A 26,602-nucleotide genomic window follows, 5' to 3' on the forward strand; every position below is an offset into this window, starting at 1 on the left:
CCGACTTTTAGTTTAGTTTTAAAGATACAGTGCAGAAGGAGGCCCTTCAGCCCACCGATCCGCTCCGACCAGCGATCCCGTACACTCATACTATCCTGCACACAAGGGACAATTTACAATTCATGTCGAAGCCAAATTAATCTACAAACCTGTATATCTTTGGAGTGTGGGAGGAAACCGGATCACCCGGGGAAAGCCTACATAGCCACGAGGAGAACGTACAAACTTCTTACAGACAGCACCCGCTGTCTGGATCGAACCCGCTGTAAGTCAGCAACTCTACCGCTGTAAGTCAGCAACTCTACCGCTGTGCCACCGTGCTACCCCCGAAACTCTTCAGCATCCACAGTCTGTGTAGACTAACAAGCACCGATTTACAATGAACCTATTTTATGCTTCCCACATTCCCATCAACTATCCCAGATTCCAGTGCTCACCAACGCACCAGGGGTCAATTATTCTGTCAACCGCACATCTTTGGGATGAGGGCTGATATTTGAACACTCGGGAGAACGTACAAACTCCAGGAGTCAGGATTGAACCTGGGTTGGGTAGAGCTGTGTGGCAGTAGCTGTGCCACAGTGCCGCAGGATTAGTTTAGAGATACAGCGCAGAAACAGGCCGTTCGGCCCACCAAGTCCGCACCGACCAGCGATTCCCGCACATTACCACTTTCCTGCACACACTAGGGTCAATTTACACTTACACCAAGCCAATTAACCTACCAACCGGTACGTCTTTGGAGTGTGGGAGGAAACCGGATCACCCAGGGGAAAACCCACATGGTCACGGGAAGAACGTGCAAACTCCGCACAGACAGCACCCATAGTGGGGATCAAAAGCGGATCTCTGGCACTGCAAGTGCTGTAAGGCAGCAACTCTTCTGCTGTGCCACCATGCCGACTCTTTCAGTGGTCTTTTGTCAACCTATATTAGTGTTTTAGGCGCTATCTTTCTGCTTTGGTTTATTTATATTTGATGCGTTACCATGATGTTCTTGTTTCCATCGACAAAATCTTCAAAGATCTGGAGAATCTGTTCCTTCGTTTTGGTCTTTTTGAAATTTGTGCTGCCTATTCCGTCTGGCATCTGCAAGGGAGAGTGAGAACATATCAACCATTATACCCAGGAAAGAGTACGTTAACTCCATAAACTCAAGCTCTGAATCATGTAACAAGGCACTAAAGATTGGTTATCCATTGTTCCAGGAGCGGAAAAGGATGCAGAAAGTTGTAACCACTGCCCAGTCCATCATCGGCTCTGACCTCCCCACCATCGAAGGGATCTATCGCAGTTGCTGCCTCAAAAAGGCAGCCAACATCATCAAGGACCCACACCATCCTGGTCACGCACTCATCTCTCCGCTATCATCGGGCAGAAGGTACAGGAGCCTGAAATGTGGTACATTCAGGTTCAGGAACAGCTCCTTCCCCACAGCAATCAGGCTATTAAACTCGCCAACACACAGACTCTGAACTGTAACAGCCTATTGCACTTTATCTGCTTATTTATGTGTATATTGAACTGAACTGTTCTGTATTTTTGTTTACAATACTCTGTTGTGCTGCAGCAAGCAAGGATTTAATTGTCCAATCTGGGACACATGACAATAAACTCTCTTGACTTGACGACTTCAGCTGCCTCCTGAATGAATGAATGAATGAATGAATGAATAAATGCATGAATGAATGAATGAATGGATGAATGAATGAATGAATGAATGAATGAATGGATGAATGAATGAATGGATGAATGAATGAATGGATGAATGAATGAATGAATGAATGAATGAATGAATGAATGATACTTTTTTATCACATGTGACATGTCACAGTGCGATTCTTTGTTTTGCAAACACAAGGTATTCAAAGAGTCGCCACACAAAGGGCCCCAAGAATGTTACAAAGTATTCCATTTAGTCCTCATCACTGAATGGAAGCAAGTCATCTTCAATTATCCTCATACTACTACACCTCTTTGCTCCTTTTGCCAAGACTGATTTCACCAGCTTTCTCCCCTCTCCTGCAAGAATGTGACGAAGGATCCCAACATTAAATGTCATTTGTCCGTTCCCCTCCAAAGAAGAAGGGTCTTGACTCGAAAAGTCACTGTTCCTTTTCTCCAGAGATGCTGCCTGACCTGCTGGGTTCCTCCAGTGCTTTGTTTTTCTACACAAGACTGGTCACATTCGTCTTGTAGCCAAACGCCTTGGCTTCGCCCCCTGTGGCCCATTTTACAAAGATTCCTGCCAAGGTCACGGGGCAGGCAGAAGAGATTGCAGCTGCTGGGATCTGGAGCAGGAAACAACCTGCTGGTGGAACTCAGCGGGTGCAGCAGCATCTATGGAGCGAAGGAAATGGGCAGAGTTTCGGGCCGAAACCCTTCTTCGATTTTCCAGCATCTGCAGTTCCTTCTTGAACAACCTGCTGGAGGAACTCAACAGCCAAGACAGCATCTGTGGAGGGAAAGGAATTATCAGTGTTTGGGATCAAAACCCAGCAACAGCTCACAGTGTGGTCCTGATGCTGGGTTTTAACCCAAAATGTCAACAAGTTTCTCTCCACCAATACTGCTCAAACTGCTGACTTCCTCCAGCAGATTATAAATCAGATAGTATGTTGCTCTGAACCACCTTTGAATGCATTTTTTTCCCTTCACAGCTGGCCCTTTTTAATATAAACAAATGATAGGAAGAGTGGGGTCAAGGACGGAGCGTCCACGTTGCGACCCTATTTACACCAATCTCTCCACCATCACGCACAAGGAGCGCAAGGCAGACACCATCGTGCAGATGCCGAGAGGTATGTTCAGCTCTGGCTGAACAACTTCTAATCTTGTGTGTGGACTCGATAAGAAGAAGAAGATAGGAAGAGTTAGGTTAGAATTAAGTTTCTTTTGTCCCCCACTAATCTCCAATTCAAGCTGACCCCCCCCCTTCACCCCTAAAGCCCCCATCCTATTCTCAAGCCCCCTCCACATTGAATTTACATGAAGTATTTGTAGACAAACACACTGCTAGTTAAAAGTATAACATTTCTAAACAAATTGCACCTGTGTTGGCCATGTCAGAATGTTGCAGTGCGGAAATACAAAATCTGCATCTGGACCCCGTACCACTGATATTATTCTTTTTACTCTTTCACACATTTGAAGCTTCCAGTTCCTAGTGATCTCTTCCAGTCAATCAGCCACATTTCAAGTTATCCAAAGCCTTTGCCCTCCCGCTACAAACGGGACAACTCTTTGCTTGCTGTCCCAGAAGATCTACTTACAATTGTTTCACTCTTTTACTTGTGTATAATTGTACTCAAGTATTGTACGATCTGACTGGATAGCACACGAAACAATGCTTTTCACTGTCGCAGTTTAGTTTAGTGATACAGCGCCGAAACAGGCCCTTCGGCCTGCCGAGTCCGCAGCGACCAGCGATCCCCGCACAGTAACACTATCCTACACACACTAGGGACAATGTACAATCTTTACCAAAGCCAATTCACCTACAAACCTGTAGGTCTTTGGAGTACGGGAGGAAACGTGAGCACTCGGAGAAAACCTCATGGTCATGGGGAGAACGTACAAACTCCACACAGATTGAACCCAGTTAGGATGGAACCTGGGTTTCTGGCATTGTAAAGGGCCGGTCCCACTTGGACGACCTAATCCACGAGTTTAGAAGACCCTGGACGAGTTGAAAAATGTCAATGTCGTGCTGACTCGCTGAAAGACCCCCTACGACTATGTCCACGTCCTCCTACGACTATGTCCACGACCTCCTACGACCCCCCTCGACCTAGGACCAACTATGACTAGCTACGAGTGGACATTTATTTTACTCGTGGACATTTTTTATCAGGCTGGAAAAAACGAGTGACCTACTTGAGGCCACGAGTACGCGGAGACCACTCACGGGCATGAGGAAGAGTTATGAAGACCTCCTACGACCATGCTGCGAGTATGAGTCAAGGGCAAACTCGGCAAAGGTCGCCAATTAGGTTGTGAAAGGGGGACGGGGGCTTTAAGGCAGCAACTATATCGCTGCGCCACCATGTCGCCCCTTGGTATTTTGTATCTTATTACATGTGACAATATCAAACTAAACTAAACTAAACTAAGCATTAAATACCAATCGGAGACACAAGAGACTGCAGATGCTGGAATCTGGAGCAAAAATAATAAACTGTTGGGGAATTCAGAACATCAGGCAGCATCTGTGGGGGCAAGGAATCCTGATACAGGGTCTCGACCCAGTGTTGACAATTCCCTCCCCCACACAGATGCTACAGAACCCGCTGAGTTCCCTCAGCAGTTTGCTTTTCACTCTAAAGGGGCTGTCCCACTTGGGCAACCTAATTGGCGAGTTTAGAAGAGTTTAGGAGAGTTTGAAAAAATGATGTTGAAGACCTCCTTCGGCTATGTAGAAGACCTCCTACGACCTTCTTTGACTATGTTGAAGACCAGCTTCGACTAGCTATGACTAATTTCGGAAAAATTGGACACCGAATAGTGGAGAGTGAAGACGACCTCCATCGATCTCTTTCGACCTCCCTTCGACTATGATGAAGACTATCTACGACACCTTTGAATACCCTCGATTACCTACGACTAACATGCCGACCTACTACGACTAAGCCTACGAGTAATAAAAGTATCGATGGTTTTCCATGGCGACCTTTTTTTACTCGCGGGCATTTTTCAACATGTTGAAAAACACGGTGCGACCTAGCTGAGGCCTCGAGTATGTGGGGACCACTCTCGAGCATGAAGGAGAGTTACAAACACCTCCTATGGCCTCGTGTCGACCATGCTGTGAGTATGAGTTGAGGGCAAACTCGCCAGAAATCACGGATTAGGTCGCCCAAGTGGGACAGCCCCTTAATTCCCAATTACTGCACAACCTGCTTCCTCAAATGTTCACATTCCAATCTTGTTTCATTCCATTCATGGTGTCTAGGGATCAGGATTCACTCATTTGTTGGATTTAAGGCAGGCTTGAAATGGCCTGTGGCAGTATAATACATGTATGGTGCAGGACTGTGGGGAAAAGGCAATGTTTGCAAAGAGCCACTAGATTTTTCACTTAAGCTGTAAGATATAAAATGTAGTGTGTATATGTGACAGTGAATCATTGAATGTTATCATGCTGTGACTGAAATGTTCAAAACATAGGAGGAACTCAGCAGGTCAGGCAACATCTGTGGAGGGAAAAGACGTCAGGGACCCTTTTTCAGTCTCAGCCATGTGAGAGACTGAAGAAGTCCGATCTGAAACATCATCTATCCATTCCCTTCACAGATGCTGCCTGACCTGCTGACTTTGTATTTTGTATTCTAGCACTTTGTATTTTGCTCACAATTCCTGTATTTGCAGTTCCTTGTGTCTCTATGAAATGTGCATCCGGTGCTTTTTAAAATATAACCCGCGTGTTTGCCTCCACCACACTTCCAAGGCAGAGCTCCAGACACCCACCATTCCCCAGCAAGCAAAGACTTCCTCTCCAGTCCGTAGCATCTCTTGGTTATTGGCCTCCAGGGATATTATCCCACAAGCTTTCTTCTCCGCAATACCTATATCAAATGATTTGTCTCCTGGATTTTCTGCACATGTGTGAGTGCACGCGTTTGTGTGGGCGTTTGTGTATGTGTGTGTGTGCGTTCGTGTGTGTGTGCGTGTGTGTATAGGTGTGTGTGTGCGTATATGGGTGTGTGTGTATGGGTGTGTGAGTGCATTGTGTGTGTGTGCGTGTGTGCGTATATGGGTGTGTGAGTGCGTTGTGTATGTGTGTGTGTGCGTTCGTGTGTGTATAGGTGTGTGTGTGCGTATATGGGTGTGTGTGTATGGGTGTGTGAGTGCGTTGTGCGTGTGTGCGTGTGTGCGTGCGCGTATTGGGTGTGTGTGCGTGAGCGTGTGCATGTGCGTGCGTGTTCGAGTAAATTTATGGTGTGCACAAAATTAGCATTAGATATAAAAATATCCCACATGTGATTAAAACAAAAAGTGCTGGAGGAACTCGGCGGGTCAGACAGCATCTGGGGATGGAATGGACAGGCGACATTTTGGGTTGGGATCCTTTTTCAGGCTCTTTTGCTCAAGATTCCAGCATCTGCAATGTTTTGTAAAATTCCTGCAGCGTCCTGCCATACTTACTCTTGCCAGCAGATGGCAGATCATGAGCTCTGCGCAGGTTTTCACAGCCTGACTGTGTACATGACAGACACGGCTGTGCCTTAACACAGAACATGCTCATCTGCAGCAGATACTGAGGGAAATACTCTCTGACTAAAGAAATCCCTCCTCCTCTCAAGCCATAATCAGTCCAGTATTATAGAACACAGGTACACAAAAATGCTGGAGAAACTCAGCGGGTGCAGCAGCATCTATGGAGCGAAGGAAATAGGCGACGTTTCGGGCCGAAACCCTTCTTCAGACTCACATAGAACACAGTCCTTTTCACTGTAGCTTTTGCAAGGGTTTTATGTTAGCACTAATGGGTGCCACTAAATAGTATTTCCTGATTACCAGATTTGATTCTGAACAAGATTTTTATTTCCGTGTCCTAGTGCGGGGAGACAAATTTCAGTTCATGGAGCCTCACTTAACGGGGACCTAGTTTACACCAAAGATCAATGCATCCAGTTCAAGGGATGATTATTGATTAAAATGAATAATGTAAGATTGCAGGGTCTTCGAGCCCATTTCTCCACAGTTACCTCCTGCAAGAGCCAGGAAGCGAGCGGGTAAAATTATCTCTGACCCCTCTCATCCTGGCCACAAACTCTTTGAATCACTTCCCTCTGGAAGGCGACTCCGGACTGTCAAAGCTGCCACAGCCAGACATAAAAACTGTTTTTTTCCACGAGTAGTAGCTCTACTCAATAACCAAAAGTCTGTAGCCTCATTTTGTTCTGGTATTTTATTTAATTCACATGTTTAAACTATAATATTTTATTCTTAATGTTTAATGTTTTATGTGTCATTCTTAATTGTTACTGCATGTCGTGTTGTCACTTGCGAACGGAGCACCAAGGCAAATTCTTTGTATGTGAATACTTGGCCAATAAACTTATTCATTCATTCATTCATTCTTGCCAAGAACTGAGCAACACAATAATAACAGGAACACACAAGGATGTGATACATTTAACACTGTAAAATATCACAAAGTGTTTCACAGCAGCAGCATAATCAGGCGGGACTTTCAAGTTATGAAAGGAAAAGTCAAGACAGGGGACCAAGGCTCAAGTAAAAGAGTAGGCTATATTTATGGAAAATAAATTATAAGTAAGGAATTAAGATAATTGTCAGATTATGCAGCTGGTAGAGCCACTGTCCATGAAACAGGAGCACTCGGAGAGAACGCACTTGGTCACTGGAGACAGCATCTGAGGTCAGGAATGAACTTGGGTTGCACGAGTTGTGAGACAGTGGTACTACCCGCTGCGCCACCCTAAAGGGTACAAGCTGATGCCGCAGTGTGTTGTGCATTGGTCGGGACTTGAACCCAGGAGTCCTGGGTGGCAGCTGGGAATTCCACCCCTGGAAACAAGAGAAAACTGCTCTTCCATTTCTCCACAAGAAGGGCCACAACCCACTTGATTAGTACATCAGCAGAGGACTCAAACAGCCACAAAACCTCATGTACCTTAACGCCTTCAATGCGGAAGCCGAATGTTGCTGTCGAGCTGAGGGACTCTCTCCACTGCATGTACCGTGGCTTGGTTATTCCCTGCAGAGTGTGCTCCCCTGGCGTTGGTGCCTGAGGGTCAACTTCTACCATTTTCTTGTACATGTCCTTCCGCAACTTTGGTTTTTCGCGGGCTTTCATCAGCTCTTCCTCCAGGTACGTTCTGTAGAGGAGCAAGGTTGCAGACATTGGCGAATGGGATGAATTTTCACTGTAAAGTACAGAGGCTGCAGGACACCAAATTCATTTGTCCACTGGCACAGTGTGCCAGCAAGGCAAACAAAGGCAGTGAAGCCTCTCCCACTGCAGCATATAATGGCAAGCAGGCCAACACCAGAAAGTCACAGACACAATTGCCTCCAAACTGTACCATTCTCTCTGATGTGTTGGAAAGAACTGCAGATGCTGGTTTAAATAGAAGGTAGACACAAAATGTTGGGGTAACTCAGCGGGACAGGCAGCATCTCTGGAAAGAAGGAATGGGTGACGTTTCGGGTCAAGACCCTTCTTCAGATGATAAAACCCACTATAATACCGTCTGATACGCACCATGACCCTCCTTGTAACACTGTCTGATATGTTTATCACCTTCATTATACTACTCTCCGATTTACCCAATGACCCTCACTGTAACACCTGAAGAAGGGGTTTGGCCTGAAACGTTGCCTATTTCCTTCACTCCATAGATGCTGCTGCACCCGCTATAGATGCTGCTGCACCCGCTGAGTTTCTCCAGCATTTTTGTGTACCCTCACTGTAACACCCTCTGATATAACATCACCCTCTCTAACACCCTCTGATATAACCTGTGACTCTCACTGCAATATTCTTGCATATACCCTGTAACCTGCACTATAATACCCTCTGATACACCCTGTGGGGTGGAAGATTGCAACCTTCACGTGGTCTGCCCTATTTCGACTAATGCAATCAACTCGACGTGCACAAACGGAAGATCAAATAGAACAAGTTGTCCAACAACTTTAGGCTGTGCACGCCACACGAAAGAAGAAAAAGAAGAAGGTACACCCTGTGACACTATAACACCATCTGACATGCCCTCTGACCTTCACTGTAACACTCTTTGATAGTCCAAACTGTATCTACCATCAAACTGTTTGCAGTTTATATCCTGGTCCTATCCCCAAATTCCACCTAGTCAAGTCCCATTGTCCGTGATCTCTTCCACCCATCACCCTCCAAGCCCTTTCCAACGCTCTCTTCAAGAGACATCTAAACCCTCATTATAACTACCCGTACCCATCATGTAATGTTATCTAATGTACTGCTCACTTCCCAGAATAACATCCTTTGATATGATGGATAGCTTCCTTCCTCTGTCAAATCCTGTGCTCCTCAATGTGGCATGCAGTAATAAGACCAAGTCACCAACATTGCCAGTTTGCTCACAATCACACTACAATTATTTTTTTTTAAATTTTTTTTTTTATTAGTAGTACAGTAAATTACAGTAATACACATCACATAAATCTTATTACATTTTGTTGTACCACTACGTTTTTCGAGCTTTAAAAAAGGTAGAAATAAAAGAAGTAAGGAAAGTGAGCAAGAATCGTGAAGGTGCAGGAAAGTGTTGGGAGAAGAAAGCCCCTTAGGGAAGAAATTAGAGAAGGAAGTAAAGAAAGGAAATAAGACCCTAGAAAGAAAAGGAAAAAAAAACAGGAAAAACAATCGCTAGTAATTTAAAATATAAATGGTACCAGGATCTGGTAACGGGGGGTATAAAATATATATATTTTTTTTAAAACACGGTTGGTATATCCTTTTTTGCGGAGTTTTGTGTTACACTACACTACAATTATAAGGGCTTATTGTGCACAATTTGGGTGTTACCAATCAGTCCGGTCACAGTGAGAGCCTAGAGAGCTACTGCCTCACAGCTAAGGTGATCAATGTGCAGTCTTGACTTCTGATATGCCTTTTTAGTTTTTATTTAATTTAGAGATGTAGCATGTTCACCAAGTCCACACTAACCATCGATCATTTATTCATGTGTTTAAGAAGGAACTGCAGATGCTGGAAAATCGAAGATACACAAAAATGCTGGAGAAACTCAGTGGGTGCATCAGCATCTATGGAGCGAAGGAAATAGGCAACGTTTTAAGAAAAAGATAGAAGTAAGGAAAGTAAAGAAGGTGCGCAAGAGTTGTGAAGTGCAAGAGAGTGTTGGGAAAAGAAAGCCCCTTAGAAAAGAAGTTAGAGAAGGAAGTAAAGTAAGAAAGTAGACCCTAGAAAAGAAAGAAAAAGAAAGTAAGGACAATCGCTCTATTATAACATTAAACTCCGCAGAAAGACTACCAACCAAGTCTGTTTTTGTTGTTTTACCTCCCAATGCCAGGTCCTGATACCATTTATTTATTTATTTATTTTTAAAGCTTTAAAAAAAAATGAAGCGGTACAAAAAATGTATTAAGATATATGTGTTGTGTGTTATTGTAATTTACCGTACTTCTAATAAAAATAAAAAAAATAAAAAAAAATAAAGGAAATAGGCAACGTTTCGGGCCGAAACCCTTCTTCAGACATTAATTCATGCTAGTTCTGTGTTATCCCACGTTCTCATCCATTCTCTACACACTAGGGACAATTTACAGAGGCCAATTAACCTACAAACACGCACTTCTTAAGATATGGGAGGAAAGCGGAGCACCCAGATAAACCCACTGCGTTCGCATGAAGAACGGGTAAATGCTACACAGACAGCAGTCAAGGTCAGGATAGAACCCGGGTCTCTGGCACTGTGAGGCAGCAACTCTACCACAGTGTGTCTATCTGCATGTTCCCCCGGTAAGCACCAGTGTTTCTCTTCCCACACCCCAAAGGCATGCAAATGGCCTCTGTAAATAGACCCAAGCGTGCAGGTGAGTGGTGGAATCTGGCAGAAAGGAATTGATGGTCACATGAGGAGAATAAAATGGGATCAGTGTAATGGTATTGATTTGATGATCAGAGCTGAGGCGGCTCGAACAACCTGTATTAATTTGTAACTCGAGCAAAATAGAAAGTGTAGGAGGAACAGGCAGCTTCTGGGGAGGACAGGGGCAGGTAACTATTCAGCTGGGGGTCCTTCCTCAGACTGATATCCTGACCACTCTCCTGGTCTAAAGAAAAAGTGCTGGAAAAGGTGCAGAGAAGATTTACGAGGATGTTGCCAGGGCTCGAGGGTCTGAGCTATAGGGAGAGGTTGAGTAGGCTGGTACTATATTCTTTGCAGTGCAGGAGGATGAGGGGTGATCTTATAGAGGTGTATAAAATCATGAGAGGAATAGATCGGGTGGATGCACTGTCTCTTACCCAGAGTGGGTGAATCGAGGACCAGAGGACATAGGTTTAAGGTGAAGGGGAAAAGATTTAATCGGAATCTGAGGGGTAATTTTTTCACACAAAGGGCAGTGGGTGTACGGAACAAGCTGCCAGATGAGGTAGTTGAGGCTGGGACTATCCCAATGTTTAAGAAACAGTTATACAGGTACATGGATAGGACAGGTTTGGAGGGATATAGGCCAAACGTGGGGAGGTGGAGCTAATGTAGCTGGGACATAGTGTATGCCAGTATGGGCAAGTTGGTTCGAAGGGCCTGTTTCCACGCTGTATCGTTTTATGACTCCTGACGCAAGATGTTGTCTGTCTATTTCCCTCAACAGATGCTGCCTTATAGATATGTACTGACGTTTGTTCGAACATGTTTACTCATGCTGGTTAACAGTTCCTTGGTTTAAAATGTCATCTTGATTTGGTGTTTCCTCAACAGTTCACTGTGGTCTGGCATCAAATGTATTGCACAGCCTGCTCTTCACAGCCATGCTGTCACACTCAAACTATACGCTCAAAAAATAGGCAAACGCTATTCTCAGTCAACAGCCTCGGTTACAGCCAAGACCACGAGCCCAGGCCCAACGTGGGATTATGGGTGCTGCCTTCACCCAATCTGGGAGGGGAAAACTCTGGGCAACCACTCTCGACAACAGATGAGGTCAAGGGGTTGTGAGGTTAGTTTGCAGACCAGCAACCTACAAGGGCCTGAACCAATAATCCCCAGACCCAGTTCAAATCCCACCATGACAAGTGTGGAATTTCCGTTCAGTTAATTAAGGGTGGCACGTTGGTGCATCTGCTTGAGATGCTGCCTCACAGCGCCAGAGACCAGGTTCGATCCTGACCCCAGGCGCTGTCTGTGTGGAGTTTTCACGTTTTCCCTGTGGGTTTCCTCCCACATCCCAAAGACGTGCGGGTTGTAGGCAAATTGGCCAATGTAAAACCTCTCTAGCGTGTAGGCGGTGGATTGGAAAATGCGATAACATAGAACTAGTGTGATCGGGTGATCAATGGTCGGTGTGGGCTCAAGGGACTGTTTCCACGCTGCACCTTTCAATCAATGCAATCAATAATCTGCAACTTGCTACTAATGCTGGCCTTTGTAATGATATTTCTCCGAGCAGCTGCAGAACATTCCCGAGGGGGAGCAGATTGAAGTCGTTGTGCATCTTGGCACAGATGACGTAGGTAGGAAAATGGATGTAGTCCTGCAGAATGAATGCAGTGAATTAGGCAAAAGGTTAAAATGCAGGCATTTAGAGCATGACAGGCTGACTATGAAGTTCAGGCTGTGCCTAACCACAGGTTCCAGTGAAGAACACCAAATCAAGATGGCATTTTAAACAAGCATCCGTCAAACAGGATGACCAATCTCCGGATCGCCCAGAGAGCAAGAACAGGAAGATAGGACAAGTTAAATCATAGCTGAGGAGTTGGTGCATGGGGCAGGTATTCAGATTTTGGACCATTGGGTTCGCTTCTGGTGGAGAGATTGCAGGAGCCCTGACAGAGATATATGAATCATCGTTAGGCATGGATGAGGTGCCAAAGGACTGGAGGGTGACTAATGTTGTGCCTCTATTTCACAAGGGCTGCAAGGAAAAGCCTGGGAACTACTGACCAGTGAGCCTAATATCTGTGGTCGATAAGTTACTGGAGAGGATTCTGAGGGATAAGAAATATATGCATTTGGATAGATGGTGCTGATTTGGGGTAGTCAACATGGTTTTGAACATAGGAGACCGTGTCTCGTGAATCTGATTAAGTTTTTTGAAGATGTAACTAAGAAGGTTGCTGAATGCAAGACTACAGGCGTTGCAATATGGACTATAGCAAGGCATTTGATAAGGTTCTGCTTGATAAGTTGCTCTGGAAGGTTAGATCACATGGCATCCAGGGGGAGCTAGTGGCCTGGATAGAGAATTGGCTACGTGGGAGGAAGCAGGTGGTGGTGATAGAAAGTTGTTTTTTGGACTAGAAGCCTGTGACTAGTTGTGTGCCTCAGGAATTGGTACTGGACCCATCACTATTTGTGATTTATATCAATGATATAGATGAAAATGTAGAAGGCATGATCAATAAGTTTGCAGATGACACTAAAGTGGGTGGCATCGTAGATAGTGAAGATGATTAGCAAAACTTACAGAAGGATCTTGATCAGCTGGCCAAGTGAGCTGATGAATGGCAAATGGAGTTTAATGCAGGCAAGTGTGAGGGGTTGAATTTTTTTAGAAATCAACCCAGAGCAGGACCTTCACAGTGAAGGGCAATGCACCGAGTAGTCTTGTCGATCTAGGCGTACAGGTGCACAGTTCTCTGAAAGTGGCATCACAGGTTGATAGGGTGGTAAAGAAGGTTTATGGTATATTGGCCTTCATAAGTCAGGGGATTGAGTGTAGTAGTTGGGACATTATGTCACAGTTGTACAAGATGTTGGTGAGGCCGCATTTGGAGTATTGTGTTCAGTTTTGGTTACCATGGTATAGGAAGGATGTAATTATGCTGGAAAGAGTATTCAGTAAAGATTTACGAGGATGTTGCCAGGACTTGAGGGCCTGAGCTATAGGGAGAGATTGGGCAAGATAGGATTTTATTTCTTGGAGCGCATGGACAAGGACAAGGGGTCACAGCTTAAGGATAGAGGGGAAATCCTTTAAAACCGAGATGAGAAGAACTTTTTTCACACAGAGAGTGGTGAATCTCTGGAACTCTCTGCCACAGAGGTTAGTCGAGGCCAGTTCATTGGCTATATTTAAGAGGGAGTTAGATGTGGCCCTTGTGGCTAAGGGGATCAGAGGGTATGGAGAGAAGGCAGGTACAGGATACTGAGTTGGATGATCAGCCATGATCATATTGAATGGCGGTGCAGGCTCGAAGGGCCGAATGGCCTACTCCTGCACCTAATTTCTATGTTTCTATGTTTCTATGTGACTAAGGGGTGATCTTATAGAGGTGTATAAAAGCACACGAGGAATGGATAGTGTAAATGCACATCCGCGTGTTGGGGAATTAAGAAATAGAGGACATAGGTTTAAGGTGAGAGGGGAAGGTTGAGGAGCAGCCTTTTCACACAGAGGGTGGTGGGTGTGTGGAGTGAGCTGCCAGAGAAGGTAGTTGAGGCAGGTAGAATAACAACATTTAAAAGACAGGTACATGGATAGGAAACGTTTAATGGGATATGGATCAAATGTAGGCAAATGGGACTAGCTTATCGGCATATGAGTGGGGTAGAAGGGTCTGTTTCCTTACCATATGACCTTGTGGCCTCAGAAACTATTGGATTGTTGTAAAAACTCATCTGGTTCACAAATAAACACCAGAGGCCTTATAATCCATTAGTGCCCGGCAGTAACATATCCAACCATCTGGGAATGCAAGGTATGGTGCTGCAGAATATTAATCAATGCTCAAGGGCAAGGTTGCATTTTATTTCCTGCCATTGCCATGGTGACAGGGCGGAACAGGGAAATGCCAGTCTCAGCTCAGATTGGTGGCCCTCTCACTTTTGATTTCAAAGGTCAGGGTTTCAATTCTCACTTTGGGAACTTGAAGGTATAATTAATGTTGCAAACTTTCTTCAGGTGAGAGGTTAAACCATCTGCCCTTGCAGTCAGAGATAACACAGAACCACAGGGCATAATGTAAAGAGATTTGGATGATAAAAGGAGGTGTTGGTATAGCCACTCAATTGAACATAAGGGCTAGTGCTGGGAACATCAACTTGAATGATATACTCGCATTTTGCCAGTGGAACTTGAACCTTTGGGAGATTTAGCGTGTTGCCTTTTGAGTGATAATAAATAAAAAATGAGACATAGATTCAAGTGATCGTGTCTTAAATTAGTATTGAGCAAAACACAGAGTGCTGTAGTAACTCAGTGGGTCACGCAGCATCTGTAGAGGACTTTCATCGGCAACGTTTCAGGTTGGGAGCCTTCTTCAGACTGATTGTCGTAGGTGGGAGAAATTGGGAAAAGAGGTGGGAAAGGGGAGGGGGGGGGGAAGGGGGGAATAAAACCTAGCAAGTGATAGGTGGATACAGTTGAGGGGGTTTGGTTAGCAGATGTGTGTACATAGGCTATCAATAAAAAAAACAGCAATAAGAGTATGAGATAAAGAAGAGAAGAGGAGTGAAATGTAAAGACAGTGGGAAGGATCTGGGTGGAAGGGAATCAGGGGGGGGGGGGGGAATAGAGCGAGAAATGGTTGCACACCAAGGTGGAGCACAGGAATGAGAGGAGGCGGGAAAGGGGGCGGGATTGCCTAAAATTGGAGAATTTAATGTTCACATCGTTGGGCTGTAGAATATGAAGTGCTGTTACTCTAGCTTGTGTGCGGCTTCACTCTGGCAATAGAGGAGGCCGAGGACAGAAAGTCGGTATAAGATTGGGAAACAGATTTGAAACGGTTAACACCAACACCGCAGCAGACCAAGCGCAAGCGTTCAGCGAAAAAGATGGATAGGCCAGGTTTGGAGGGATATAGACCAAACACAGGCAGGTGGGACTAGTGTAGCTGGGACATGTTGGCCGGTCTGGGCAAGTTGGGCCGAAGGGCCTGTTTCCATGTTGTATGACTCTATGAAACAGTCGCCCATTCTACACTTGGTCTTGCTGATGTAAAGGAGGCCGCATCGGGACCATATCTTTGCAGTTATAAGAAATTATAGTTGGGGCATTAGTTCAAGTGATAGTATCCAAAATTAGTATTGCATTATTTATTTATAAACAGCAGGGATTTATTGAAATAAAAACAGGGGATATTCTGCACGTCAGGCAGCATCTGTGGAGAGAGAAAGGGAGTCAATGTTTCAGGTCAACGACTTTTCCAGAGAAGTGGAAAAGTGGAAAACAAATGAGGTTAAAGTCACTATAGGATAGGGATGAAGAGACCAAAAGGAATGCCAGCAATAGGGTGATGCAAATATGTCAGGATCCAGTGAAGAGAAGGTAATGATTGCTTGCTAGTCAAAGCTGTAGGAGTGGTAAATAGATGGAGATTTATGAGCAGTAGAGAGAGATAATAATAATAATAATAAATTTTATTTAATGGGCGCCTTTCAGACATCTCAAGGACACCTTACATAGATTAATAGAAATAAAAACATATAATCAGAATAAAGTAAGTAATAAAGACATCACAGAGACACAAATTAAAAACAGAATTCAGTCCAAAAACAGAAAATCAAAAACACAATGTGAAGATGTAAAACAAACCGGGACTGTGGAGATGCAGAATAAAAGAGAGTGCTGGAAATGCCCAGCAGGCCAGGCAGCATCTGTGGTGAGAATAAAGATGAGTTAATGCTACAAGTGGGTGATCATAGAGCAGAGGTGGCCAGCAAGGGCTGGTAAACTGAAACTGGTAAATTCAATGCTAAATCCCAAGGGCTGCAACAAGCCTGGTCAGAAGATGAGGTGGGCTTTGTCCAGCTTCATTGGAACAACAGAGAAGATGAAAAACAGAGAGGTCGGAGTGGCAGCGGGGTGGTTGCGAAGAATTAAAGGGACAGTTGACTGGAAGCTCTGGGTCACCCCTGTGGGTTGAGTGAAGGTGTCCCATAAATCAGTTACCTAATCGATGTTTGGTTTATGCACTGCAGAAGAGCACATAGTCTGAGTACAGATTGCTGAATGCAGTGCATTGAATTATACAAAGTGCATGTGAATTACTGCTTCACATGGAGGGACTATTTACATCCTTGGACGGTGAGAAGGAAATGAGTAAATGGGCAGATGTTGCATTGGGACGACAGATGGCACAATGGGCTAAGTGTTCGGCTGGCAACCGGAAGGTAGCCGGTTCGAATCCCGCTTGGAGTGCATACTGTCGTTGTGTCCTTGGGCAAGACACTTCACCCACCTTTGCCTGTGTGTGAATGTGTGTGAATGATTGGTGGTGGTTGGAGGGGCCGTAGGCGCAGATTGGCAGCCACGCTTCCGTCAGTCTGCCCAGGGCAGTTGTGGCTACAGAAGTAGCTTACCACCACCGAGTGTGACTGAGGAGTGAATGAATAATGCGATGTAAAGCGCCTTGAGTATTAGAAAGGCGCTATATAAATCCCATCCATCATTATTATTTATTATCTCCTGCAGATGCATGGGAAAGTTCCCTGAGAAGTCAGTATTTCAACATCCAGCAACTGAAATTCACTTATTGTCTTTCAATGTGTGGTTGAATCTTGCACGGTGCACTAACTTGGACACTTCTGACAATGAGCATTTGAAACTGACTTCCATTTAATGCAAATATTTCAGATGTTAATTGGGATAAGATCTTGAGTGCTTTTTCTAGCGAAGTGCTCTGTTGTGCAGTAATGACAGCCTCAAGTACTAAAATCAAAAATAACTCTCTTACACAAAAGGGACTCAACCGGATTTGCACAAGCAAACAGCCTCGACTAGATTCTTGTGGTTTGCAAACAGTGCTGTTCTAGGAGGGAAACACAGACCCGGTGTGATAGTGATCTACAGAACAGCCAACGAGTCCTCCTTTATCTCTACTTGTGAGCTAGCATTCTATAAACCGGCTGATCACAGAAAGAGTCTTGAGCCTGGAGTGGAAAAAGATGCATTTCTTCTCTCCAGAGTTGCTGCCTGTCCCACTGAGTTACTCCAGCATTTTGTGTCTATCTTCAGTGTCAACCAGCATCTACAGTTCCTTGGTAGACACAAAATGCTGCAGTAACTCAGCAGGGACTGGCAGCATCTCTGGAGAGAAGGATGGGTGACGTTTCTGGGTCGAGACCCTTCTTCAGACTGATCTGCAGTTCCTTCCTACACAGAGAGAGCTGGTATTTCACTGAAGTGAGTGGATTCCAGGAACTAAACCAGCTGTCACCACTGCCTTTGCCCTAAACAACTTCTAAACATAATCCCAACTCAATTCATTCTGCGAATTGGAACACGTGGAAAAGTTGTATTGAGTTTTGTATTTTGAATGCTTGCACTGATCTAGATCACACTGGTCTAACTTGTCCACATACTATCTCTACACAATAGTTCACCATATGGATCCAAGTGTAGTTGGTGACTGGGCTTGTCCAGTCTGTGTAGGAAGGAACCTCACATGCTGGTTTAAACCGAAGATAGACACAAAATGCTGGAGTCACACAGCGGGACAGGCAGCATCTCTGGAGAGAAGGAATGGGTGACGTTTCAGGTCAAGACCCTTCTTCAGAAGGCCTGTCCCGCTATAGTTACTCCAGCATTTTGTGTCTATCTTGGGCTTATCCAGTGTAACTGATGACTGGCAGTAGGTCACTATACTGGTGGTAGTTTGGTTAATTATATTAGTTTTAATCCATATAACTATTATTATTATTATTATCCAAGTCTTGTTCGTCACTGCTCTCCCCTATTCTAGTTAGTCAGTGGGCTGGACTTATAGCACCAACTGCAACAAATTTGATGGCACAGCAGTCAGAGCCGCTAGTTCACAGCACCAGAGACTCACATTCAATCCTGAGCTCGGAGGTAGACACAAACTGCTGGAGTAACTCAGTGGGACAGGCAGCATCTCTGGAGAGAAGGAATGGGTGACGTTTCGGGTCGAGACCCTACTTCACAATGATGTCAGGGGAGTGGGCGGGACAGAGATGGAATGTAGTCGGAGACAGTAAGACTGGTGGGAGAACTGTGAAAGGGGAGGGGATGGGGCAAGAGGGAAAGCAACGGCTATCTGAAGTTAGAGAAGTCAATGTTCATACCGCTGGGGTGTAAACTACCCAAACGCAATATGAGGTGCTGTTCCTCCAATTTGCGAGTTAAAGAGCCACCGGGAGATCAGGTGGGTTAAGACGGACTGAGCGGAGGTGTTCAGCGAAACGATCGCCGAGCCTGCGCTTGGTCTCGCCGATGTACAGAAGTTGACACCTGGAACAGCGGATACAATAGATGAGGTTGGAGGAGGTGCAGGTGAAACTCTGCCTCACCTGAAAAGACTGTCGGGGTCTTTGGATGGAGTCGAGGGGGGAGGTAAAGGGACAGGTGTTGCCTCTCCTGCGGTTGCAGGGGAAAGTACCTGGGGAGGGGGTGATTTGGATGGGATGGGACGAGTTGACCAGGGAGTTGCGGAAAGCAGAAAGGGGTGGAGATGGGAAGATGTGGCCAGTAGTGGGATCCCGTTGGAGGTGACAAAAGTGTTGGAGGATTATATGCTGTTCTCAGAGCTCGGAGATGCTGTCTGTGTGGAGTTTGCACTTCCTTCCTGTGAACGTTTTTCCCCTTCAGTCCAAAGACTGGGTGGTCATGGAGGCGCAGCAGTATAGTTGCTGCCTTACAGCGCTTGCAGCGCCGAAGCCCCAGGTTCGATCCTGGCTATGGGTGCTGTCTGTACGGAGTTTGTACGTTCTCCCCGTGACCGGGTGGGTTTTCTCCGAGATCTTCGGTTTCCTCCCACACTCCAAAGACGTACAGATATGTAGGTTAATTGGCTTGGTGTATGTGTAAATTGTCCCTAGTTGTGTGTGTATGATAGTGTTAATGTGCGGGGATCGCTGGTCACTGTGGACTCGGTGGGTCGAAGGGCCTGTTTCCGCGCTGTATCTCTAAACTAAATTAAACTAAAACTAAACATGGCGGTCAGTAGGGTAATTGGCTGATTTAAATTTCCCCCAGTGAGTGTAGGCGAGTGGTAGAATCTATGGGGGGTGGGGGAGTGTTTATGGTAATGTGGGGAAATTATAATTGTGTACAATTAATCTGAATGGGTAGTTGATGTTTGCCGTGCATGGGACCTGTTTTCATGTTCGATGTCTCCATAATTTAACTTCCATTTGCATGGCTCCTTTAATGTAGTGAAATGTTTTCAGATACTATGCAGGAGTTTTAATTTTAACAAAAGAACATTGAGCCACTGCTTTGAAGAAATGAATGAGAAACATGGAGAGGGCTGAGAAACACAGGGACACAGTTCATGGGTTAGAGTGACTGAAGGCATGGCTGCCAATGGTGGAGACGGCCGGAATTGGCAATGGGAGTGTGGAAGGATTGCACTGCTGGAGGCAGTTACAGGGATAGGGAGGGGCACAGACAGAGAGACTGAGAATTTTAAATTCAAGGCATTACTGGAGCAGGAGGCAGTGAGCAATTGGATGAACCTGACAAGACAAGATTAGGAAAATGGGTTGGAGAGGTTTTTATTGAGTTTGAATTTGCTGAGTGCAAGGAGAGAAACCGTTCCCAGCAAATGCCAATTTTCCATAGGAAGGAACTGCAAATGCTGGTTTACACTGAAGATAGACAAAAAGTGCTGGAGTAACTCAGCGGGACAGGCAGCATCTCTGGATAGGAGGAATGGGTGACGTTTTGAGTCTGAAGAAGGGTCTCGACCCGAAACGTCATACATTCCCTTCTCTCCAGAGATGCTGCCTGTCCCGCTGAGTTACTCCAGCATTTTGTGTCTATCTTCAATTTTCAGTATACAGTTCCCACAGCTGCCAAGTCGATGGATCAGCAGTGACTATGTTAGAAGTCAAAGCAAGGATGGGTGCTTATTGAGGGCAGAGGTACAGTGAACTATGTCTTTCCAGTCACAGTTGGTGATGAATAAAAGTTCTGGCAATTATTTTTATACAGATCTCCACTCTGATCATTAAATTGATTGCTACGTGTCCTCAGTCACCACAGTGATAGCGCATCAAGAATAATTTGTGGCTGTCAGCTGCTCTGAAAGGCTTCCTTTATTTCTCGCTCATTCCTGGCTTTCCCTTCTCTCCGCCATTCTTTCTCTCTCTCTTTCTCAAAGCAATGAAGTTAACTCCAGGTCACCTTGAACACCCATGTGGAAGACCAAGCTATTACATACCTTACTCCCATTTTACAGTCCATAACACACGGGCTGTCAAACTCGGCCAACAGGTCATCCAGCTGAAGGTACAGCTCATCTTCCTTTTGGATCACGCCATGGTAACAGGGCACAAAGGGAGCCAGAGCATCCGTTTGTAGTTGCTCAAAGCACACCTTCTCGTTTTCACTGTACTTCTTGAGGATCTTCCCACCGTCCCCTGGTTTGAAACTGCCTAAGAGGCAAACAGAGGAAGATATCCTTTTAATAGAGTCATAGCGTGATACAGCGTGGAAACAGGCCCTTCGGCACAGGCCAACAAGTCCCAGCTACATTAGTCCCACCTGCCCGCGTTTGGTCCATATCCCTCCAAACCTGTCCGATCCGTGTACCTGCCTAACTGTTCCTTAAATGTTGGGATAGTCCCGGCCTCAACTACCTCCTCTGACAGCTTGTTCCATACACCCACCACCCTTGGTGAACATGATGCATGTGAACAATGGAGGTGTCAAGGAGCAACAACCATCCTACACCTACACAGTAGAGTGGCTGGGAGGTGAATAGGAGAAGCATTAGATGGCATTGAATGTAGAGGCAGGTTATAGACAAAATCAGGAGAGGGAGGAGCCCCTTGATACACAAAGAAACCTATGATTTAAAAAATATCTTCTGGGCCTCCATTGGGATTAGATCTCAGATGAGATCTATGAAGGTTGGAAAGGAAAGGATGAAGCTCCAGGCATTTGTAGGTGGTGCCACCAGGCAGGAATATGAGGAGACCCAAGAAGGATCTCGACCCGAAACGTCACCCATTCCTTCTCTCCAGAGATGCTGCCTGTCCCTCTGAGTTACTCCAGCATTTTGTGCCTATGACAGGTTTAGCAGGTACCTCTGGGTCAGGACCATGGAGAGGCAGGGGAGGTTCTTGCTTGATTCAATGAGTGGGAGCCCTGCACAAGCATTTCAACTTTGGGAAAGTTAAAGCTGGGGCCACGATTGGTGAAATTTGGACAGGCTGTAGCAAACAAGCGGGGGAAGTAGTTTGAGGATTATTTTTGGTCGCTGCAGAAACTTGGCAAAGCTGATGACGCATTAATACTGGGACCCTTTGTCCTCTGCCCTTTATGAAGTTAATCGTCCAAACCACAGAGCGCAGAGAAGTCTGTAAACAGGAAACAATGACCAAAGGGAACAAAACACACTTGATGCCACGTGACATATATGTTAAGAACTCTTCACATGCATATTAAGCCATTACAAAAAAACAAAAAACGCAACGCTAATTTGAATATTTATATTCATTTCTGGCACAGTGCACTTTAGTGCAAGTTTCCAAACATTGTGGAAAAAGGGCGGCACGGTGGTGCAGCGGTAGAGTTGCTACCTTACAGTGCTTGTAGCGCCAGAGATCCGGGTTCGATCCCGACTACGGGTGATGTCTGTATGGAGTTTGTACGTTCTCGCCGTGACCACATGGGTTTTCTCAGAGATCTTCATGTGTTTCCATGTGTTGGAAGGAACTGCGGTATAAAAGGGCAGCACCGTGGCGCAGCGGTAGAGTTGCTGCCTTACAGCGCCTGAGACCTGGTTTTGATCCCAACTACATGTGCTGTCTGTACGGAGTTTGTACGTTCTCGCCGTGACCACGTGGGTTTTCTCCAAGATCTTCGATTTCCCCCCACACTCCAAAGACGTACAGGTTTGTAGGTTAATAGACTTGGTATGAGTGTAACTTGTCCCTAGGACAGTGTTAATGTGCGGGGAGCGCTGGTCGGTGCGGACTCGACGGGCCGAAGGTCCTGTTTCCGGGCTGTATCTCTAAACTAAAGTAAAGTAAAGGAACTCAGAGGGCAGTCAGCATCTGTGGAGGGAATGGATCGATGATATTTTGGGTCGAGACCCTTCTTCAGACTGATTGGAATTGGGGGGAAAAGAGAGTTGGTAGTGTGACAGAGCCTGGCAAGAGACAGATGGATACAGGTGAGGGGGGCTGATAAGCAGATGGCTTGTCTGGGAGATTCAGTAGGTGTTCGGCCAAATGGTCACCGGGTCTACACTCGGTCTTGCCGATGTAGAGTAGGCCACATTATTCATAACAGAGGTGGTATTAGGGGGATGAAAGGCCATATTCTGCTCCATTTTATGTTCTTCATTATAGGAAATTAAATGATGCCTGTCTGACCTCTCATGTGGATTCTGACCCTATTTTGAAGAATAGTTGCAGATGTTTCCCATAGTGCTGGTCCAACATTTCTGCCCGATGCAATTATGTTGTGGCAAATGCTTGGCTCATTATGTCAAAACATAAGGAGGAGGAGCCATCTTGGGGAACGGCTGCTAACCAGCAGCCGTCCGTTTAATTCATTTTTTTTCAGTTTTTAGTTAGTTTTGTTCGTCGTTTTTTCGGAGAAATGGACTTCTTATTGTGGGGGGAAGGAGGTAACCTTACTTCTAGGTCCCTACCTGGTTGGTGAGGCAGCTTTTTCTCTGGGCTGCCTGTCGACCCGTCCTCGTGGCCTACCAGCGGGCTTGGAGCGCCGTTTCCTGGTGGGGACCGCCCAGCACCTCGGCTTCGGTGGCGGCACAGCGCTGGAGCGCCATCGCGGAGCGGAGCGGGCGATGCCTTGCCTGGGTCGCCGCGCTGGATCGACGCGCTGGAGCTCCGGTGAGCTGGACCGCCGAGAGCAACACCTCCGGGCTGCGGGTCTGCGGAGCGGAGCAGGCGGCGCCGACATTAACATCGGGAGCCTGGGAGCTCCAACTCGGTGCGTCCTTGTCGGCTTCGGAAGCCGACAATCCCCTGCTAGGAAGCGGCCGTTCCAGGTGGCCCAGCCGCTGTGAGGACTCTCCCGACGCCGGGGCAAGACCACCCGGCTAGAACGGCCAGGAACATCGGGCCTCCGTTGAGGCAACAGCGGTGGCCTTAATAGGCCTGACTTTTGGGAGAACTGGACTTTTGTGCCTTCCCCCACAGTGGTAACCACTGTGGGGGGATGATTTTTCTGTGTGTAAGGTACTTTGTTAGTCTGTGTCCAAGATGGCTGTTGGAAGAGAGCGTGGACGCTGGCGCGCTTTAGCTGCCGCTGCTCTCTCTTCACATTGTGTTTTTTTTTTTTTTTTGATTTGTGTCTTTGGAGCGATTTCTATCTTTAATTTGTGTATTGATGATGTCCTTATTATTTATTTTTCTCCGACTATATGTTTTTTTTCTCTTCTGTTTAATCTTTGTAAGGTGACCTTGAGATTTGAAAGGCGCCCGAAAAATAATAAATAAATAAAAAATTATTATTATTAAAACTATTTTGTGAAGCTTGTTGTATGCAAATTGCTTGTTGTGTTTTCCTTCATTCCTGTATGTCACAAACCCACAGTTGCCTCTGTTGTTCAAAGGCATTATGCCAATGCAAATCTTCCCCTTTCCTTAAAATGGAGAGGTAAAAGAAAGCAGCAGAAAAAAATTCACTTACAGATGCATGTTGCCTCAAAGGTAAAGTGAATTACCTGAATGGCCAGCCAGTTGAATCCAGGAATACTGTTTCTTGAAGGAGACTTTGAAGGGTGAACAGCGCTCTCTCCTTTTAGCTCCTCGCTGGGGTTTGTTCTGTAACACCTAGACAAGAGATTGTTCAATGAAGTTCCCCTGATATGGGTTTCAGTGTTGGAGCAATGTAATCAAACATAGGGAACAAGTAATCCAGGAAATGGTGCAGTGACTGAGAGAGAAAGCATGAGGGAGGGAAGAGGGAGAGAGACAAAGAGGGAGAAAAACTGGGAACGACAAGAGGGTGAGAGAGGGAGTGGGAGAGATAAGGGAGAGTTGGTGATGTAGGAGAAAGACATAGAGAGATGAGAGAGAGGAAAGAGATAATAACGGGGAGAAAGAGTGGAAAGAGAGAGAGAGAGAGAAAGTCGAGGCTTAGAGTTGGCGAGGAAGTAGGATGGAGACACAAGGAACTGCAAATGCTGAAGTTTTGTGCAGAATACAAAGTGCTGAAGTAACACAGTGAGTTAGGCAGCATCTCTGGAGGACAATGATAGATGATGTTTTGGGTCGGAATCCTTCTTCAGAGTCATTGTTATAGGGGGAAGAAAGCGGAAAAGAGGAGGTAGTAGGATAAAGCTTGGCAAGTGATGGGTGGATACAAGTGAGGGGGACAGGATTTGTTTGGCAGGTGAGTGGACAAAAGTTACACAAAGAATGGCAAAGAGGTCAAAAGGAGAAAAAGGGAGGCAAGAAGACAAAAAGGGTGTCAGATAAGGACTGAAGGAGGATGGAAAATGGGATAGACTGCAGAGAGAGGTTGGAAAATAAAAGGGGAAGAGAGAAAAGGAAAGGTGGATGGGGTGGAATAACAAGAGGAGAGTGGATGAGAGAGGAAAGAGGAAAGACCTTGAGAGAATGAGAGAGAGACAGTTGTATGAGAGGATATAGAGATTAAAGAGAAGAGAGAGAGAAAGTAGGAGGAGAGAGGGGGAGAGGGAGAGGGGAGAGAGAGAGCGAGACAGGGGAGAGCAAGCAGGGGGTGTTTAGTCTCTACTCTCTCTTGCTTTCTATTTGGCACATCCCTATTAACATGCAAACCAGTTCTCACACATAGTTCCTTTAACATCACAGCATCGAAAGGCAGTCAATAGACAATAGGCAATAGGTGCAGGAGTAGGCCATTCGGCCCTTCGAGCCAGCACCGCCATTCACTGTGATCATGGCTGATCATCCCCAATCAGTACCATGGGAGAACTATTACATTAACAAATGCACAGGTGCGGAGTCTTGCCAGGAGGTGGTGGGGCAAATGATCTGGGGGGGGGCAGATTTTATGCAGCCTCCAAAGAGAACAAAGAAACAATGGGACATGGGAAGTTTGGGATGGAAGTGCGGGGTTTAGAAACCTGACAGCTTAAGGAGGGCCTTTCATTTAAGACAAGGATCATGCCAAGAGAGCCGGATTATAGGAGCACAATCCCCTCAGGGAGATGTGGGGCTGCGGTGAAGATTATAGATGTGGTGCTTTTGACCAGAGTAGGACTTTTTTAGACAGAGGGTGGTGAATCTGTGGAATTATTTGCCACAGAAGACTGGAAGCCAAGCCAATTGATATTGTTCAAGGCAGAGATAGATAGATTGTTGATTAGTGCAGGTGTCAGGGGTTATGGGGTGAAGGCAGGAGAATGGGGTTAGGAGGTTGAATGGCAGAGTAGACTTGATGGGCCAAATGGCCTAATTCTGCTCCTACCACTTATGATCTTATGACTTGAAAGCAAGGATATGACAAGGTTAGAAACAGCACAGAATCTGACTGACAAATCCAAGCACTCAGGTGATGGAAAGATGATGAATATAACCTCCAACAACTCCTTCCTCAGAGACTGCTCAACATTTAGCATTTAATTAAGATTGTGTGAATTGGTGGGCAACTTTTAATTAGGCTAAACAGCACCCAATCAGGAATGAGGGAAATAATCACATTAGCTCTGGCAGATTTTTAAATACAAAAAGTATTACAGTTACCGAGGACATCAAAATCTGTCTTTTATTGGCAACGTGTGGTAAGGTTTGGAATTAATTAATAGGTGGGGTGCAAACACGTGGAAGGTTGATTATGTACAGGAAAATCAAAAAGCTGCAGCAATTCTGAAATAAAAACAGACAATGCTAGATACCTTCAGTTAGTCAAGTAGCATCTATGAGAGTGGTCTTCGATTCTCTTCCCACAGATGCGGACTGACAGTATGATGATGTGTAACTCTGGTTAGACCCCATTTACTCTCCTCAATTCTGGACAGACATCACAGCTTAGG

The 26,602-nt window shown here is 45.6% G+C and overlaps 1 protein-coding gene across 1 annotated transcript in view; it reads right to left on the bottom strand.

Annotated features, from left to right (window-relative positions):
• The window catches only part of LOC116976823 (inositol-trisphosphate 3-kinase A-like), a 70,782-nt gene that overhangs the window by 4,036 nt on the left and 40,144 nt on the right, over positions 1-26,602 (bottom strand). The window contains exons 2-5 of the mRNA XM_033026779.1: positions 24,305-24,404; positions 20,825-21,038; positions 7,640-7,844; positions 988-1,089 (exon numbers count right to left, since the gene is read on the bottom strand). Coding sequence (XP_032882670.1) covers positions 988-1,089; positions 7,640-7,844; positions 20,825-21,038; positions 24,305-24,404 — 621 coding nt within the window. The remainder of the gene's footprint in view (positions 1-987; positions 1,090-7,639; positions 7,845-20,824; positions 21,039-24,304; positions 24,405-26,602) is intronic.

This window comes from Amblyraja radiata, chromosome 9, assembly GCF_010909765.2.
Source record: "Amblyraja radiata isolate CabotCenter1 chromosome 9, sAmbRad1.1.pri, whole genome shotgun sequence".
Classification (NCBI taxonomy): domain Eukaryota; kingdom Metazoa; phylum Chordata; class Chondrichthyes; order Rajiformes; family Rajidae; genus Amblyraja; species Amblyraja radiata.